The sequence below is a fragment of the Chrysochloris asiatica genome, unplaced genomic scaffold (genome assembly GCF_000296735.1).
Source record: "Chrysochloris asiatica unplaced genomic scaffold, ChrAsi1.0 scaffold00013, whole genome shotgun sequence".
Lineage (NCBI taxonomy): Eukaryota > Metazoa > Chordata > Mammalia > Afrosoricida > Chrysochloridae > Chrysochloris > Chrysochloris asiatica.
This window is the reverse complement of record NW_006408531.1, coordinates 26,864,746-26,885,635: the sequence shown is the minus strand read 5'-3', so window position 1 is coordinate 26,885,635 and position 20,890 is coordinate 26,864,746. Positions and strand designations below refer to the sequence as shown.

Below are 20,890 nucleotides of genomic sequence, written 5' to 3'. Positions count from 1 at the left end.
GCATGGAGGGGATTGTAACTATGGCAATGAGACGATATATGATAGAATGAATGCAAAACCAATGTTCTCCCATGTAAACTATCACATAAGTCACAATAAAACATTTAAGAAAAAAGCCCAATAAACTCAACACCTTTTGTCAAACGATACATGCCCTAAAACTTTGAATTTCTTTGTTTGTATATATAATTTCTTCTTGAAGTAAGATAAACAATGATGAAAATAACTGCAGTGTTGATTAAAATAGTAGTTCACCCTTTTATACTGCTTATGTAATGACAGGCACTATTCAAGCACTCTAGATACATAGTATTTTTTAAATCTCCATAATACTAGTAAAGCATATGAATGCTGCTTCTTATGTTTAAGATGAGAGAATTGCACAACTTGAAAGAACTAATAAAGAGGGGAGTTATGACCTGAACCGAGTAGACTTTACTATGTAATTCACTCTACCACAAGACCATCTGACAGGAAGAAGTACAATAGGGCTACATTCTTAAACAATGGGGAACTCCCAAAAATAAAGTCATCCCACCTTTGAGATCCTTCTATATCACACGCTAAGCCTGATTTCCATGATCTAAACAAATATTTGTCATTATAATTTTATTTATGTTGCAGGAGGGACAAAATGACACTTAAGATTACTCATGGTAAAGCCAAATAACACATGTATTGGCTAACATTTACAACTTTTTCTCAGTTATAGAAACACAGCATGACAATGTCTAAAGAGTATTTGGGAGGCTGATGCAAGATGCTTTTATATTTCTAGATCTATTTTCTATGCACCAAAATGTCTTCTATGAGTAGCTTCTAAAAATTTCAATTCTTAACTCTTGATCCATAAGCTAAATTTTTAAAGATAAATGCTTATTCAATGTATGCATTTCCATGCTTTTTCTTTCCCTTTTTAAATTTACCTTAGTTTGCTTTCCTCTTTTAGCTATCATTAAGAGATCTTACTATAGGAACTAAAAAGTGTTTTTTCTTTCCTGTCAAATCCCTTTATTACTTCTCATGAGTTAAAGAAAACCAGTCTGTCTTTATTGCCTTTACAAAAACACAAATGCTTAGTTGAGCAGATTGATGATTAGATGGAGAAAAATGATAGCAGGAAAAATGCCAGCACAAACAGATTATAGCCATTCATTTTTAGTCCAAACAAATTGACTGCTGCTCATAGATGTGGGTCTAATGCTAATTCTGGTAGCAAATCACACAGAGAATCAATCCTCTGAGGTGGGTCATGTCAGCATGCATGAAGCTCTTTCTTGCTAGACCACAACACGTAGTTTTCTCTATCTCTTATTTATGCAAGAAAATAACTTTTAAGTGATTGATACAGTGGACCATTCCCCTACTCTGCACACTGGTACTCACTCAAAGATAAAAATGTTTTATCTTCTTAAAGAAACAAGTAAACCACAATATGCAGTCAGTAGGGGTTGCCCTTGCCACTAGCCAACACAGATCGAATTTTTTGGCAACACAGATCGAATTTCATGGGGAAAAAAAATACCAAAAACCAAAAAACAAGCACATCCTCTTTAATAAAACTGTGCTATTGATGAAGATATGGACCATTCTTTACACATATGCTGCTACATATTTATAAGTTACCTTGGTTCTTTTTATGTTTAGTTGGCTAATACGGAGAATAACAGAGACTTGTACACAAGCAACTCGCTATTTTGAGCTGATATTGCTGAGCTTTTCCTTATCAGCTGATATAGTACAAGACTTTTCAGACTGTAAATGGCAGAAGTAAGCCTTTTTAAGTTTTCCTAAATCCTTCTTATTTTCATAATGATATTCCTCCACTCAAGTACTTCTTGTTGTAGAGGATGGAATATAGCACCCCATTATATGCTCAAGACACCCAAGTGAGGTTGAGGACTTGGCTGGCAGTGTACTGGGCCCTACCACAAATACTCTGTCATAGAAATGCCACATTTAATTAGCCCAGAAACAGGAACAAAGCTCTTTCATTTTAGAAAGGAGAAAATGGAGTATGTAAAAAAATAAAGAAGAGAAAATCATCTTACCTTTTGTAGCAATTCGTACACACTGGGTTTTGGTTTCCTATTGGTGTAAAAATCCAAGAAAACAGTCAGTATACAGATAATGAATGTATCCTTGTTTCATGAATTATAACTTTTATGAAGACCAGTCTGAGGTCAGAAAATAAGACCACAAAGAATAGATATCTATCATTAAAAAAATTTATTTTTTAGGTGTGTTCTCAGAGAGATTAAATACAACCACATACACAGAGAGAGACAAAACCTCTACAGTAAAAGCCTATAAAAAACTTCCCAGTCTTTTCTGAGATGTAGGTACCATTTTCACCTTGTAATGCAAAAGGCTCTCTTTTCTGGAACAAGCAGGAGAGTATTCTATCTGCTTCTACTGTAATTTTTGAACTATCAGAAAATATATTTGCAAAGTTGATATAAGTCAGATGTAAAAATTAATTTCATTTTAACATCATCTTTGTAAATTCACACCATACCCAAGCATTAAACGCTCTTACTTGGATCCTAGCAAGCCTAAAAAAGCTAAATAATAGTTGAAGCACAGTTATAATTAATTACACCAATTCTTCCATTTTTCTTTTATAATTTAACTTTTAGAGAGAAATTGTTTCTCGTTGTATATTCTTTTCCTCCTTTTGCCAGACAGATGGGGTAGAGGAAGCAGAAATAGGAGAGAACAGAATTATTTCAAATCTTCTTTCTTTCAATTTCTTTCTTTTTTTTTTTCAATGTTCTGGGAGTGAACACAGAGAGTAGAATGCACATGTTATGCTAGATACTTTTAGACCCTGACCTCATTCCTCCAGAATATGGTTCACTTAATGTTTCTTTTTGAATATACAAGAGGTTGGAAACTATGTCAAAGCCAGGTCTATGTGTTGCCAAGACACATCTGTAACTCCATCTCGAGTTGTATTGTTTTGTTTTTAGGGAAATAAAAATCAGTAGTTTTATTCAAAGATGAAAAAGATTTGGCGAAACAGGGAGACATATCCAGGTAAAATGCTGCGGTACATTCCAAATTGCAGACAGGGAGAACAACCCAACAGCAGAGAGGGAGAACAAATTTTATCAGGTAAGACAAACAAAGGCACAGAACACGGGGTGTCAGGAAGCATGGCAGAAGGTTACAGGGATGTGTTAAATTATCATCTCAACTATCATTAAAATAATTTGTTATATCCTGAGATTTGTTTAACATAGCATTCTGTCACAATTGTATCTCAATCTCCCCTTATCTTAAAAAAAAGTTTTTGTGGTTTTTTTCCCTGAAAAAAACTGTGGGCTAAACACTGGACCTCAAGGTCGGTTTGAATGGCAAGGTTCATGGTTCAAATTCATCAAGAAACCCTATACAGGGACCCTATGTCTTGGAACCAACTCAACACTTACCAATAATAACAACAACAAATGTGTTTCCTTGGAAACCCTATATCAGATAGCTACGAATTGAAACTGACTATATGGCACTAAACAAAAACAACTATATGCTGACAAACTAAAAGTCTATAAATTTTATTTGAGCACTTATGTTAAAAAAATAAAATTTTCTATTTCTATTACTTGTCACCCGAGGGCCCTTCATAATACAATATTGTTGCTGTTAAATACCACCAAGTCAGTTGGGATTCATAGAGACCTTGTAAAGGGTTTCCAAGGATTGACTGGTGGGTTTGAACCACAAACCTTGTGGTTAGCAGTCCAGTAAACTGCAAGAGACTATTTCACATTCTAATAAATGCCCAGAGAGATTTAGAGTTCCTAAAATCAACAGCTGTTAACTATATTGGCATTACTAGCCTTTGCTTGTGGGGGCCGCATAATTTTAAAACTCTTTGTCAAGATAACTGTGAAATATATTGTTGCAACTCTGTTCTTTGATTATAAGACAGCATAGATATATTAGCAATTAGAAGAGAAAATTTTTATCAAAGTGTTTAAATGCTGCCAGAAGAATCCTTTATAAGTACCTAACATTCATTAACACTCTTCTCATAGCATAGACCAAATAACAAAAGTTAATTTGGAATCTCTCACCTCTCTAAAGATAAAAACCCAAACACAGAATTATATGCCTACTCCTATGCTGTTTTAGACTTGGAACAAAATAATTCTTTAGTTTCATTTTTGAGCAGTGAGATGAATTTTTATATAATCTTCATGAAGCAGACTGCCACATCTTTATCACACGAAGTGGCTGATGGGTGCAAATCATCAACTTTCTGATTAGCAGTTAAGTGCTAAACTAGCATGCTATCAGGGCTCCATTCCTATCTAGTTACATAGTTACCAGCGTGCCAGATTGCACTAGTGCTGCAGAATGATACGGAAGTGTGAAACGGGCACCTCTACAGCCTCCAACTTAAACAGAAATAAACTAGATGAGAACAGCAACTTCAACTGTGAGCAGTGTCTGGCTTCAGATTACACTTTAGAAGATCCTGTACCACTTTTCTTTACCCTTTACTCTGAGCTTTGGTAGCACAGTGCTTACAAATAGGGCCTCTAAACTCAAGGTCAGCAGTTCAAAACTACCAGCTGTTCCACGGGAGAACATGAGGCTTTTTCTGCTCCTGTAAGGATTGACAGCCTCAGAAACTGAGTTCAGGGTTGCTATGAGTCGGAACTGATTCCATGGTACATAAACACCACCACCATATGATGAGCTTACCACATAGGTGCACAGAAAGATAACAGAAAATAGTCAATCAAAATCCTACGTTCTATGGCTACTATAGAAATGCAAATGGATTCTCATGAATATCTTCTAATCAGAGTATTTTAAGATATAATATGACCAATCCAAGTATATAACATAAATTCATATCATCTGTTTGGTTCCTACTTCAGGGACTCAATTACTCAAACCCTGCAATTTCCTCTACAATTGTTATTGTTGTGTGCCATCAAGTGTATTCTGACTCATTGCAAGCCTACAGGATAGAGTAGAATGGTCCTAAAGGATATCCAAGGCTGCAATCTGTGCAAAGCGGACTGCCACATATTTATCCATCAAAGCGGCTGGTGGCTTCCAACCACCAACTGTCTGGTTAGTAGCTGAGCGCTAACCCACTGTGCTACCAGAGCTCTAGTTACAAGTGTTGCAAATGTTATTCGTCGATTGATTTTAAATTGATCAAGTTTCTATTCTCAAAATTTCCCCCCCATCACTCTATAACAAAAAATAAAAATAAACGAATAAATAAGTTTAGGGAAAGAAATTTTCTCAACGAGAACAGCATGAGGTGTGAAAGGCCAGGTTGTTTCTCCATATATGGAACCAGTAGTAGCTTCTAACATCCTGTTGTGATTTTCTCTTCAATATTCATTTGGGATCAGCAGCAGTGTTCAAAAACAGCTGTGTCCAAAACGGGAAAGGGAGGGGCAGCCAGGGAAATGGAAAGCCAGCTTCTCTAACGGCACAGCATCCAGCCACCTCTAGGCAGGCTTGTATTTAGGGTCTGTCAGATGTGCCACAGGCACATCTATTACTTTGCAATCAGAGGATTGTTACTTGTTACTAACTATTAGGCTTGTACCCCTTGAAAAGTTTAGAAAGGTTTATTAGCCTGCTGTGTAACACGCATTTTGTTTATCCTACAGTAAATTTAATCTTTTGAAGTGTGCCACTACTGAGCAAAAAATCAAGAACAAGTCCTAATATTTACCGTGGGTGGTGGCAAGGCAGCAGTGCACCCACTTTTCCCAATCATTTTACTCAAAATTGCTATTGTGGGCTTCCCTGAAGAAGGCTCAAGTAAAAACAGCTACTCCAAAACACGAATCATATGAACTGCAACTGGCATTGAGCTGCAAGCCTGTTGTTAGGTGTCACTGAGTCAGTTCTGACTTACAGTGACCCCAGGTACAAAAAAGCGAAAAAAGAAATACTATCTTGTCCTCACAATTATTTCTATGTTTGAATGCATTGCTGTAGACCCTGTGTAAATCCAGCCCATTGTGGGTCTTCCTCTTTTTCACTGACCTTCTACTTTCTAAACATGAGATCCTTCTCCAGGGATTGGTTCTTCCTGATAATATGGAGTCTTGTCACCCTTGCTTCTATCAAGCTTTCTGGCTGTACTTATTCCAAGACAGATTTGTTCATTCTTCCGACGGTCTAAGGTACATCTTGTATTCTTAAATAATACCATAATTCAAATGCACCAATTATATTCTGGTCTTCATTTTATTCATTATCCAGCTTTCTCATGAATATGAGGCAACTGAAAATATCATGGCTTAATCCTCAAAGTGACAGCTTTGATTTGCTTTTAAAAGCTTTAAATGGGTCATTTGCAATAGATTTTTTCCAATGAAATATGTTTGATTTCTTGACTGTTGTTTTCAAGGGCACTGATGTAGATCCAAGAAATATGAAATCCTTAACACCTTCAATCTTTTCTCCATTTATCATGATGTTCCCTACTGTCTAGTCATGAGGATTTGGGGTTTCTGTATGTTGAGGTGTAATTAACTACTAAAGACTGTAGTCTTTAAGCTTCATCAGGAAGAGCTGCTAGTCCTCCTCACTTGCAGCAAGCAAGATTGTGTCATCAGCATATTACAGGCTGTTACTGATTCTTCCTCTAATTCTGATGCCATGTCCTTCTTCATATAGTACAACTTCTGAAATGATTTGCTCAGCATACAGAATGAATAAGTATTGTGAAAGGATACAACCCCAAATCACTTCCTTTCTTCTCACAAATCACATAGCATCCCCTCACTCTATCCCAACAACTGCCTCATGGTCTATGTACATTAAGTGTTTTGGAATATCCACTTGCACAATGTTATCCACATGTGTTTTATGAACCACAGAATAGAATGCCTTTGCATAGTTAATGAAACAAAGAAAAACATCTTTCTTATATTCTCTGCTTTCAGCCAATGCTGTCTCTCTTTCCATTGTCCTCTTTTGAATCTGGCATGAATTTCTGGCATTTCCCTGTCGATGTTCTGATGCAATTATTTCTTAATTACTTTCAACAAAATTTACTTGTATGTGGTATTAATGACATTGTTTGACTTTCACATTCTGTTGGATCATCTTTCTTTAGAATGGCCACAAATACGGATGATTTCAGTCAGTTGGCAGGTAGTTGTCCTAATTTCTCGGCACAGACGAATGAGTGCGTTCAGTGCTGCAGCAATACAGCCAAAACCAAACCATGTGCCACTGAATCAATTGTGACTTGTACTGAGCCTACACAGGGTTTCTGAGACTGTAAACTAATTTTTTTTTTTAACATTTCATTGTGAATGTAGTGAATGCTTACAGAAAAGATCATCAGTTTTACATTCAACAATTGTACACTTTGTCTCATCTCAGTGACTGCAATTCCCTCCATGTAACAATTACCCACTTCCTCCCTGTGGTTCCTATTCCCATTCCACCCACCTTCCCATCCATTCTAAACTTTGTCCTTAAGTAAATGTTGCTCTTTTGATTTTGAATGATGGACTGTTCCATCATTTATTGTGAGAATGACTTACTTGTATTGTTTCCTACCCTATACACTTACGTACTGCTTGGCTAAAAATTGAGCCAAGAGGTTAAGTTCCTTCCCAGGCCTGAAGAGTGGGCAAGGGCCATAATCTCATATTCCTCCAGTCTCTTTCTGACTAGTAAGTGCTGTTCGGTCTGCGACCTTTTAATTGATCCTTTTCAGAACAATTGATAGTGGTAGCTGGGCACCATCTAAGTCTTCTGGTCTCAGACTTGTGGAGACTGATGCTGACATGTTCCATTAGTCTGATGGATTAATTGATACCGAGTCTCATTTTTCTTCTTTCTTTTGCACATAGAGAGAACAATAGCTGCACTTGAGATGGCTGCTCATGAGCTTTTAATATCCCACTTGCTGCTCACCCAAGTAGGATATAGAACATTGTCTTTGTGGACTATGTTATGCCAGCTAACCATGGTGTCTCTTAAGCCTATGGTCCTGAGCCCCCAGGCCCAGCAACTCATTGCCTTATGAAGTTTGATAATATCTAAGAAATCTTCATCATTTTGCCCACTCTAGGCTCCACCATATTCATAGTTGTGTTTGCAGGAAAGGTAAATACCCATGTACCAATACCCTCTTTCAAACTCATGTATTTGTGAGATGATTTGTGAGATACATATATATATCATTAGGAGCTCTGGTAGTGTAGTGGTTACAAATCAGGCTGCGAACCTTAAAGTCAGCAGTTCGAAACTACCAGCTGTTCCATGGGAGAAAGATGAGGCTTTCTGCTCCTGTAAAGATTTACAGCCTCGGGAACCCTGTACAGGGTCGCTATGAGTTGGAACCGACTCCACGGAACATAACCCCCATATATATCATTATTTATCTCTAACCCCTTTAGCTCTAGCGTATCTCCCTGCATCTTCTCTTGTCTTCATCATTCTTCTGCCAACCTCCCTTTTCTTGTATATTGCTCTCCCCCTTCATGTATATTGACTATTGCCTTCTCCATCACCCAAGCTAGCATGTCTACCCTCTAGCCAGTGAATTACTCTCCATTCCCTGTATATGGTTTCCAAAGAGTGGCTGGTGAACTTGAACCTTGTGGTTTAAACCGACTTTTCAGCCCAGCACAATAACCCACAGTACCACACCAGGACCCTGGTAGCCATCAAAGAATGTTTCCTTTAATTTTAATTATAAACTTCTTTTGAGTTTTTACAAAAGTGATCTCATACAATATTTGTCCTTTTGTAATTATCTAATTTCACTCAGCATAATGTCCTCTAGGTTCATCCATGTTATGAACTGTTTTGCATATTCAGTTTTATTCTTCAACACTGAATAGTAGTCCATTGTGTGCATGTACCACAGTTTGTTTATCCATTCTTCTACTGATGGCCATTTAGGCTGTCTCCATCTTTCTGCTATTGTAAATAGTTCTGTGATGAACATCCGTATGCAAACTGGAAATCTTTTCAGAAGTAGATAGTCTCATCTTTCTTCCATGGAGTGAGTAATATATTTGAACCACTGACCTTGAAGTTACCTACCCAATGCCTAACCAATAGCTCAACCAGGGCTCCTTTGCAGCACTAGAGTGTGCTCAAAACTGGGAAGAAAAACAAATCCCCGACACCATCTTTCTTCAGAAAAAATGCTGCTGAATTTATAAAATTTGACACCAGTCTTTTCTCAAAAAGAAAAAGCCTCAAATCAAAACTACTGCTATTGATTTGATGCTGACTCAGAGGGACCCTATATATGATTCTGAGATTGTAAATCTTGTAGAAATAGACAGCCTCATCTCTCTCCAGTGGAGTGGCTAGCGCTTTTGAACCACAGACCTTGCAGTTGGCAGTCCACTGTCTAACCCACAGCATCACCGGGGGTCTTTAGTCTATCCACTGAGTAGTTAGAAATAAATTTTAGTGGGCACTCACCTTCTCCACACTGCTCATTGCCTGGAAATAGATGTTATACCCTTTGCGTGGAGCCAGAGGTGGGTTCCAAAATCCCTGGTATGTCCTATTGTCCCCCACAGTAAATGGGGCAGGTTCAGGTAGATTCCCTGGAGGTAGTTCTGCAGCAAAATAGTATGGTGCTCCCCCACTCATGGCATTTTGGTATGTGATAGGAACCTGGTAGCATTCCATTGCCCCAGCTTCTCTCTTAGTTCGGTGAGGGTGCAGCTCTTCCACAACAATCTGATAAGCACTGTTTAGAAAAAGAAAAAAAACACACATTTAGAGATTTGAAACACTAAGCTTTTGCAATAAAGGAGCTGTTGTTGGTTGAAAAATGCTGTTGAGCTGGTTCCAACTTTTGGCGACCCAATATAGGATTTGAACTGCTGACGTGGAAATTTAAACAGACCTATGGTCTAGTGCTTATCTAAAGCATCATATCAGAATACCAAAAAAGAAGCAGGGCATTGCATATTAACATGCACCAGTTTAGAATATTCCTGGCCAATGCACCTTATGGGTCTCTACTGCTCGAGTGTCAGGAATGCTAAACTAGTTTCAGTTCACCAATAGACAAACAAGGAAGAAAGGCCTGGTGATGTATTCTAGAAAGATCAAGAAATGAAAACCCTATCAATTACAATGACCCAATCTGGACCAGATCATGGGGATGGTGTACAGGAGCAGGCAGTATTTCATTCCTCTATGTGAGGCATCGAGCCCCAGTGTGGCACTGTAGGATGAGCACTAGACCAGTAACAGCAAGATAGGTAGTTCAAACTCACCAGCTGCTCTCAGAAACCCTTACCAGGAACACTATGAGTCAGAACTGATTCAACAATGACAACAATATGCAAGACATCACTATGAGTCTAAGGCCAACTCCATAGCAGTTAGCAACAACAAAGTTAGTCTTTACCTACTAGATTCTTATTTTCAGCATTAAAATCAAATTTAACAAGGACCATGATCTCTCCCAAAGGAGCCCTGAGAGGGTAGTGGGTTATTCATTGGGTTGCTAACTGCAAAGTCAGCAGCCTCAATCTACCAGTCACTCTGCAGGAGAAAGATGCAGCTTTATGCTCCAGTACAGATTTACAGCCTCAGAAACCCTGTACAGGGCTGCTATGAGTCGAAATGGGCACATAACCATCTTCACCATCAGGTCCTTTCCCAACTCCAATAAAGTTATTAAGGAATAAAGAAAAAATCACTATAGAATTTGCTACATTTTTCAAATGTTGCACAAGAAGTCACCCTAATAAGGAACCTGACATTAACCAAAGACACATAATAGATTAAGTTCTTTGTCTGATATTTCAAAATGTTTAGAGTTAACATTTTCCTTTGAAATGATATTATGGAAAGCACAGCTCTAAGACCCACCAGAATGACTGCCTCAGGGCGGAGCTGGAAGCACCAGTTTGCAGTTGTCATTATGTTAGAGACAGAATGTGCTGACAGGCTTCTCCACCTCTTGACCTTGCCATGGCATCTACATTGGCTCACAGCTATGCAGATCTAAAGTACAAGTGACATGCTGCAACACAGGCACAGATGGACAGAAATCTGTCCTCGCCTCTGAAATAGACTGACTTCTGCTTCTAGAGTTGTTAACAATAAAATGTTACAAATTGTAGGCACAAATGGCTCGTGGCCTATTAAAGCTCTAACCTAAATCTTCTAATACCTTTCTTATAAGCCTTCAAACTTTTCAGTAATAGCTAATATTTTACAAAGGAAAGAAAACAAAGGGAAATAAAGTAACATTAAAATAAAGATGAAACCCTCCCAACATTATTTTTTAAATCAATTTCTAAAACTAGTATATAAATAAGGTGCTCTGGTAGTGTAGTGGTTACGAATCGGGCTGCTAACCTCAAAGTCGGCAGTTCGAAACTACCAGTGGTTCCGCGGGAGAAAGATGAGGCATTCTGTTCCCGTAAAGATTTACAGCCTTGGAAACCCTGTGCAGGGTCACTATGAGTCAGAACCGACTCCACAGTACTTAACAACAACAAAGTATATAAATAATATTCTTTTTTCATAAGAAATTTTAAGGTACATTATGATAGCTTGTAGAAATGGAATATAAATATGAGTACTTGTGTGTGCTGCTACATGATTGAATGTTGAATCTCAGGCAAATGTGCTCCTGGACCCGTGGTAAGGTGCTACAGGGTAAGGATTGCACTGTCAACCACAAGATCAGTGGTTCAAATCAACCAGCTGCTCTTTGGAAACCCTATAAAGGGTCACCATGAACCAGAATCAACTTAATGGAACTTAACAACAACAACATATAGGGAAAATCATATCTATTCATTGCCTCCCTACAGGAATGGATTTCATTAAAAACAAATGAAGGGGGTTGGGAGGAAGATGAAAAAGTAAGCAAGAGTGAGTGAACATGAACAGATTCAAACCAAATCAATTAAAGCCGTTTGGAATCTGGGATAGAATTCTTACTTAGTCTGTTATAGCTCCAAACAAATGATCTTCAGAAATTCAAAGAAAGGGACTTTATAAATAAAAGACATTTCTTTTCTTAGTAATCATTTTAAGTTTCCATTTTCAACTAAAATATTCCTAAGAACAAGATAGAATATATCTTTTAACAACAGGAAAAAAAAATTTTTAATGTCCGAACTCACAAGTAATGAAGGTGGAAGTCCGTATTACTTGAAAAAATACATACTACTGCACCATTCTCTGTTCCTCCAATACACTCTGTTGCTAAGCTTTTAGGATAGCTATTGACAAAGATGCAAACTCTGAGGCATTCATACAGCAGGAACTTGGGAATTTACAAATCTGGAAATAAACAAGCTTACCCTTTGAGATGAAGTAGAAAGACGACAGTAGCAGGTATGTGATATGTTAAGCAAATTTCACTTTTTAATTTGATTTTCAATTTATAATCCATATTCATGTATTGTCCCTTTTCATACCAGTGTCAAGCTCACCAGCTGCTCCTAAGAAAACCTATACAGGGTCATTATGGGTTGGAGCGGACTTGACAGGACTTAACAACAACAAGATACATGTACATATGCACATGAATACACACATATGCATTTGCCAAACAAACCTAATCTCAAATTTTTTTACCTACTGAACAATAATTATAATTACCTACCCTTGTTGATCATTTACACTAATCCTTAAAACTACATTCCTTGTTAATTATCTCATAGCTCAAGGGGGTTGGGAAAGAGAAAAAGAAAATCTAGTGAATTTCCAATCTTAAATAATTCTATTACATTGGCATAGGGGTTATATTTCAAATTAAGGCTACAATGTACAGGGCAAATTGTTTTCCAGATGTTTCAGGAACAAAGTAAACTGCAACTGTTGGAGAAGAGTAAGGAATACATGGTGAAAGGATTTAACAATATCCCTTAAAAGAAAAAAATCAACATGTCTGATTTTATTTCCAGATTTGGCACTATTTCTGATTAAATAAAAGAGAAGCCTAATTTAAAATTTTATCCATTTTATAAAGTAGAGAGGCTGGCATAATAAATATAAATGAAATACTACCACACATATACTGTTGTTAAGTACAGACAAGTGGGTTCCGACTCAGAGCGACCCTGTACAAGGTGTTTCCTAGGAGCAGCTGGTGAGCTTGAACCACCGACCTTGCAATTCAAACAACCTTGCAGTGCAGCACATTACTCTGCAGAGACACACCAGGACTCCAAACATATACTAGGGGATTTCAGATAGTTTGTGGGAAAATTCCATTATCGTTAAGTCCATTTTTCCATGAGCTTTTTGAAGTATTTTTGTAAAAGAAATACATTGCAATGGTCATATACTTTGTCTTGTAATACATATTTTCTTTATTAATATTAGCCATTTATTCCTTAAATAGTAATAGAAGAAATGAGGTGAACTGATTACATTACTCATGAGAATTTGAGGCAAATAAAAATACAAAAATATACTTCCCATTAAAATTTAAACCATGAGCATCATTTCTTTTCTGTCTGCATTTTATACTAAACATATAGAAAGTCTTCTGAAAATCAAATTTCAGGCGTCTTTGTATATTCTTCAAGCCATGACTGACATCAACTAGAAAATTATTTGTGGAAAACATTCTCTTAGTCTTTGTCTGCAGAAATGTCTCCATGGTTTAACACCTAGCTCAGTTTCTGTACATTTAAAACCCCAATTATGTTTAACTCTACAAGCTGAAACAGTAACCATACATTTTATATTTAAGTATGATTTCCATATAGGATACTGGATATTTAAAGAGAAATTGTGGAATTAATTAGTTTTTGCCCCTTCTGCTGATGTCCTTGCTTTGTTGATGTTGTTAGGCGCCATCAAGTTGGTACCAACTCATAGTGACCCTATGCACAACTGAATGAAACACTGCCAGATCCTGGACAACCTCACAATTGTTGCCACACTTGAGTCTATTGATGCTGCTACTTTGCCAATCCATGTCACTGGGGGTCTTCCTCTTTTTTTCTGACCATCCACCTTACCAAACATATTCTCCTCCAGCAACTGGTCTCTCCTGACAATATGTCTGAAATTTGAGAGATGAAGTTTGGCCATCCTGGCCTCCAAAGTGCACTCTGGCTGCACCTCTTCCAACACGGATCTATTGGTTCTTTTGGCATCCCATGGCACTTTCAATATTCTCCTCTAACACCATTACTCAAAAGCATCAATTCTTCTATGGTCTTCCTTATTCACTGTCCAGCTTTCACATGTATATGAGGTTATTGAAAATACCATGGCTTGGGTCAGGCTCACCTGAGTCCTCAAGCAGACATCTTTGCTCTTCAGCACTTTAGAAAGGTCTTGTGCAGCAGATTTGCCTAATGCAATATGTTGTTTGATTTCCTGACTGCTGCTTCCATGAGTGTTGATGGTTGATCCAAGAAGTAAGTCCTTGACAGCTTCAATCTTTTCTCCGTTGATAAGAATGTTGTTTATTGGTCCAGTGGTGAGGATTTTTGTTTTCTTGACATTGAGATGTAATCCATACTGAAGGCTGTGCTCTTTGATCTTCATCAGTTAAGTATTTTAACTCCTCTTCACTTTCTGCAAGCAAGGTCGTTATCATGTGCATATCGCAGGTTGTTAATGAGTCTTCCTCCAATCCTGATGCCACGTTTTTCTTCGTATAACCCAGCATCTCAGATTATTTGCTCAGCATACAGGTTGAATAAGTATGGTGAAAGAATACAACCATGTTTCACACCTTTCTTAATTTTAAAACATTCAGTGTTCCAATGTTCTATTGGAACATGTTGGTCCATGTACAGATTCCTCATGAGCACAATTAAGTGTTCAGGAATACTCATACTTCACAATGCTGACCCTAGCTTGTCATGATCCCCACAGTCAAAAGCCTAGCATAGTCAATAAAGCACAGATAAATATCTTTCTGGTATTCTCTGCTTGATTATTAGGAGATAGCCAAAATATGTATTATTTTTCCCTTCAGGTGGCTCTGTCACCTGGAATATCATGAATACTGTATGTTCTGGTGTGGTGAAGTATGATAAGCACTGGACTGCTAACCACAAAGTCGGCAATTCATACTCACTAGCCACTTCAGAAACTCTATACAGTGTCACTATGAATCAGCACTTCTACAACCATAACAATTTGTAAACAAGAAGCTCCTCAATTAACTTTTAGTCGGTAACTTTGCATTCATTCAATTATTATCACTTGACATTTAAAGTTTGGATAACTGCTGTATATGGAGGCCTAGTACAGCACTGTAGGATAAGCACTAGAGCACTAACCACAAGATTAGTGGTTCAAACCCACCAGTCACTCCTTGGAAACACTATACAGAGTAGCTATGAGTTGGAATAAAACCAACCATAGACATCGAATGTACTGTTCTAGGTGCTGGAAACAGAGAGGTGACAAAAGTCTATTCTTATGATCCTTAATTTCACTTTTTAATTTGGAAACTTCTAGTGTCTTATTGTTAGATTGGAGTCATTGTGTGGCAAGGTAGGATGAGCACTGGACAGCTAACCTCAAAGTCAGATGTTCAAAGCCACCAGTCACTCCTTGGAAACCCTATTCAGGGTCGCTATGAGTCAGAACCTGCTTGACGACACTTAACAACAAAAACTACTACTACTGCTATTACCATAGGGAGTGTGGTGGTCCTGTAGAATAAGCACTGAACTGCAAACCACCAAGTAGTGGTTCAGATTTACCAACTGCTCCACAGGAGAAAGCTAAAGCATTCTATTCCTGTCTCTGAAAGCCTATATAGGGTCACTGAGTCGAAATTTACTTGATGGCACTAAACAACAACATTGTTGAAATACATACACATCCCTTCAATTTTGATACAGTTGATGTTGTTAAGTGCCATCAGTTAGTAGTCCAGTACTTACCCTACAGCGCCATATGAGGACTTCATGCAAAAAAAAACCAAAACAAATTATGCCCACTCTTTAATATTGTCTTCACTATGATCCCATGAATATTCATAGTTATTGTTATTGTTGTTAAGTGCCTTCAAGTTGGTTCCGACTCAAAGCAACCCTATGCACAGCAGAATACAACACGGCCCAATCCTGTGCCAGCCTCACATTCATTGCTATGCTTAAGCCCATTTCTGTTTCACTGTGTCAATCCATCTCATTGGGGAGCTTCTGCTTTCTCACTGACATTCTACTTTACCAAGTATGATGTCCTTCTCCAGTGACTGGTCCGTCCTGATAGCAGGTCCAAAGTATAAGACACAAAGTCTGCCCTCCTAGATTCTAGGGAGTATTCTGGCTGTACTTCTTCTAAGCAGATTTGTTTGTTTTTCTGGCAGCCCATGGTTTTGTTAATATTCTCATCCAACACCATAACACAAATGCAAGGTTTCTTCTATGGTCGTCTGTATTCATTGTCCTACTTTCACATGTAAATGAGGTTACTGAAAATACCACAGCTTGGGTCAGGAGACCTTAGTCCTCAAACTGACATCTTTGCCTAATGCAAAGCACAGCTCGATTTCTTCACTGCTGCTTCCATGAGTGTTGATGGTTGATCTGAGCAAAATGAAGTCCTTCGCAATTTCAATCTGTTCTCAGTTTATCTTTATGTTACTTACTGGACCAATGGTGAAGGTTTTTGTTTTCTTTACATTGAGGTGAACCCATACTGAAGGCTGTGGTCTTTTAGCGTCAGCAGTCAGTATTTTAAATCCTTTTTGTTTTCAGCATATCACAGATTGTTAATGAGTCTTCCTCCAATCCTAATGCCACGTTTTTCTTCATATAATCCAGCTTCTCTGATTATTCACTCAGCATATAGTATAATAAAAGAATACAACCCTGGGGCACACCATCCCTACTTTTAAACCATTCAGTGTTCCCTTGTTCTATTCTAACAACTGCCTCTTAATCTATGTATAGGTTACACGTGAACACAATTGAGTGTTCTGGGATACTCACATTCTTCAGTGTTTTCCATAGCTTGTCATGATATACAAAAAGGAATGCCTTTAAGTAGTCAATTAAGTACTGTTTATGGTAGGCAATGAAAATGGCTAAAAACAGTCCTTCAGGAGTAAATTTTTAAGGTCAACTTACGTCACCTTTTAGATATCTGTTTGCCCTTACATTGAAATCAATTAAAACTGTACTATAATTTCTTCTATAACCTCACCTGGAAATACCATTTTCCAGTTTAAAGTCTTGACTCACTTATTGAAATCTTTCCTTACACAACATCCTAAGTAGGTCACCTTTCCAGGACATACAAAATATGCAAACTACCTTTACAAGTAATGATACTGCTTGAAATTCTCTAGTGGAATTTTACCTCCATTAGTTGGACTTAGATTCAATCAGTTCCTTTCAACACACATCACTTTTCCTCATTTACATTTCTGTTTCATGCATATCAAGAAGGAATGTGTAAAATCAATACAGAGATCAACTGTAATCTTGGTGAACTCTTTAAAACTGTTTACACTTAGTGAAGAGTTGCTATAAAACTAACAAGAAATCACTACTGGTATATATCTCATCTAACTTGAGATGTGATGAATTAGACACTAATGACCAAGGACGAGAAGAGTTGTGGGATGACATTGAGAACATCATACAGTTAGAAATCAAAGATCATTATTAAGACAATAAAAAAGAAAAAGACCAAAAACGGATGTCAGGAGAGATTCTGAAACTTGTTCTCCAGCATAAAGATGCTAAATCAAATGGAACAAATGAATAGACAATTTCAAAGGGCAGTTCCAGAAGACAAAGTCAAATATTATAATCAACTGTGCAAACATCGAGATTTGCAAAAGCAAAAGGGAAGAACATGCTAAACATTCCTCAAACTGTAGTACAGAAAGAAGTCCAAGGTGTGCTGAAAGCATTGGCAAAGAACAAGGAAGAGTTGCATATCTGTGCCTATTCCAAAAAGAAGTGACCTAACAGAACATGGACCTCATTGGACAATACCATAAATATCTCATGTAAGTAAAATTTTGCTAAAGATAATTCAAAATGGCTGCAACAGTACATTCACAAGGAACTGCCAGAGGTCCAAGCTAGATTTAGAAGAGGATGTGGAATGAGGTATAACAATATTGACATCAGATGGATCTTGAATGAAAGCAGAGAATACCAAAAAAGAGTTTACATGTGCTTTATTGACTATGCAAAGCCATTTGATGGTATGGATCATGACAAGCTATGAACAACATTGTGTACAATGAATATTGCGGGCACTTAATTGTGCTCATGTGGAACCTGTACTTAGACCAAGAGACAATTTTTCTAACAGAACAAAGGAACACAGAATGGTTTAAAAGTAGGAAAGGTATGCGCCAGGTATTCTTTCACCATATTTATTTAATCTGTATGCTGAGAGGCTGGATTATATGAAGAAAAGAATTGGAGGAAGACTCATTAACAACCTGTGAATTGCAGATGATGTAACATTGATTGCTGAAAGTGAAGAGGTCTTTGGTGAAGATCAAAGACCACAGCCATTGGTATAAGTTGCACCTTAATGTAAAGAAATATTCATTACTGAAAATAACATAAGATAAAGTGAGAAAAGATTTATGTTTTCAAAGACTTAAGTTTGGTCATATCAACCATCAACACTCATAGAAGCAGCAATCTAGAAATAAAATGATGTATTGCTTTATGTAAATCTACTGCATAAGACCTCTATAACGTGTTCAAAAGCAATCATACTTTAGTCTGAGGACTAAGGTGCACCAGACCCAATCCATTGTATTTTCAGTAACCTTGTATGCATGTGAAAGTTGGACAACGGATAAAGAAGACTGTAGAAGAATTGATGTATTTGGGTCATGGTGTTGGAGAAGAATATTACCAGGACCATGGATTGTCAATAGAATAAACAAATTTGTTTGGAAGAAGTACAGCAAGAATGCTCCACAGAAGCCTGGATGGTCAGATTTCATCTCTTATACTTTGGACATATTACCAGGAGGGACCAGTCCCTAGAGAAAGACATCATGTTTAGTAAAGTGGAGGATCAGTATAAAAGAGGAAGACTCCCAATGAGATAGACTGGCACAATCACAGTAGAAATTGGTTCAAGTGTACCAATGATTCTGAGGTTGGCACAAGCCTGGGCAGTGTTTGTTCTGTAGTGCATAAGAGTAAGTACTGAGGAGACACACCAAACAACAACTTGAGAAGGAATTTGAAGCAAAAAATTATGAAATTTATTTTTAAAACTCATTGTTGTTGTTGTTGTTCGATGCTATTCAGTCCACTCTCAATCATAGTAACACTATCTACAACAGAATGAAACATAGCCTGATCCTGTGCCATGCTTACAATCATTGCTATATTTGAGCCCACTGTTAAGACTACTGTGCCGATCCATCTCTTCAATGGTCCCCTTTTTGTTGGCCCTCTACTTTACCAAGTATGATATCCTTCTCCTTAGACTGCTCCCTCCTGATGACATGTCCAAGGTATGTTAAACAAAGTCTTGCCATCGTGACTTATAGTGGCCATTCCAGCTATACTTCTTCCAATTCAGGTTTTTTCATTTTACTGGCAGTCTGTGGCATATTCAATATTCTTTGTCAAAATTGTAATTGAAATGTATCAGTTCTACTTTAATCTTCCTCATTCATTGTCCAGTGTTTACTATCTTAAAGAGGCAAATGAAAATATGGAGTGAACTGGGCACATCTTTGTCTTGAAAGTGACATTTAAAAATTTTTTAATCCTTTAAAGAGGTCTTTAGCATCAGATTTGCCTAATGCAATACATCACTTGATCCTTCTAATGTTGCATCCATAGGAATTAATTGTGAACCCAAGAAAGACAAATTCAGTGACAACCTCAATCTTTTCTCAGTTATCACGATCTTTCTTATTGGTACAATAGTGAGGATAGAAGTCTTCCAAATCACTTGGTACAGATTATTGGGTGCTTTCCAGTGTTGTATATGTTTGAAGGAAAATATCAGATGGTCAGTTCCTACTCATAGTGACTGTATGATCAATATATATATACAGATGTATGTAAGTATGTGTCTTTAAGGATACAGACCACCACATCTTTATCCTGCAGAATCCCTGGTGAGTTCAAACTGCCAATCATTTGCTTAGTATTCAGGCACTTAATCAACAGTGCTCCATACATTGCAAATGTTATATGGTATTATATATATATATATATTAATGTTTTATGGTGAATTATGTGATAGTTTACATGGGAGAACATTAATTTTCCATTCATCCTATCATATATCGTTTCATTGCCATGGTTACAATCCCCTCCATGCATCATCCAACCAAAGGGTATACACTACAAGCCTGTTCCCTGATCATCAGCACACAGCCCATCTCCCTCTCTAAAGTCCCCAACTGCTCCATTGCTCCACGTCATCATCTCTGCCTCCATCCCAGGCATCACTGCTTTTCTGGGTAGGGTCCAGCTCTCTGCGATTCTCCCTTGATGTTCCCAGGGACCTCCGCTCCTAGACTGCAAAGTTAATCACTCCTCTCCTTGCTACAAAATGTCTACCTTGACATTTTTAACCCTTACAATCAGTCCTGATAATAATTATTCACTATTGTATCACAAGAGACCTATCTGCATTTCATTTCATCAGCCCGCCTAGTCAGATTGGATACTACTCAGTGGAGATACATTGTTTTCTATATGCATCTTTTTTCATTTGAATGAGTCCTAGTTTTGTAGAGGATTATGAACTGAGCTGCTAACTCCAAGATCAGCAGTTAAGACTCTATCAGTCCCAGCAAGGGAGAAACACGAGGCTCTCTGCTCCCATTGAGATTCACAGCCTTGGAAACCCTACACAAGGTCTCTATAGGTTGGAACTGACTCGATGGTACACAACTATCATCACCAACTCACCATGACATCCCTTTAGTAGATTATAAACTTACTAAAGATGATAG

The 20,890-nt window shown here is 37.6% G+C and overlaps 1 protein-coding gene across 4 annotated transcripts in view; it reads right to left on the bottom strand.

The window, feature by feature from the left end:
* The window catches only part of PTPRK (protein tyrosine phosphatase, receptor type, K), a 756,434-nt gene that overhangs the window by 151,552 nt on the left and 583,992 nt on the right, over positions 1 to 20,890 (bottom strand). For all 4 annotated transcript variants that reach the window (XM_006834676.1, XM_006834677.1, XM_006834675.1 and 1 more), the window contains exons 12-13: positions 9,445 to 9,718; positions 2,052 to 2,088 (exon numbers count right to left, since the gene is read on the bottom strand). In XM_006834676.1, coding sequence (XP_006834739.1) covers positions 2,052 to 2,088; positions 9,445 to 9,718 — 311 coding nt within the window. The remainder of the gene's footprint in view (positions 1 to 2,051; positions 2,089 to 9,444; positions 9,719 to 20,890) is intronic.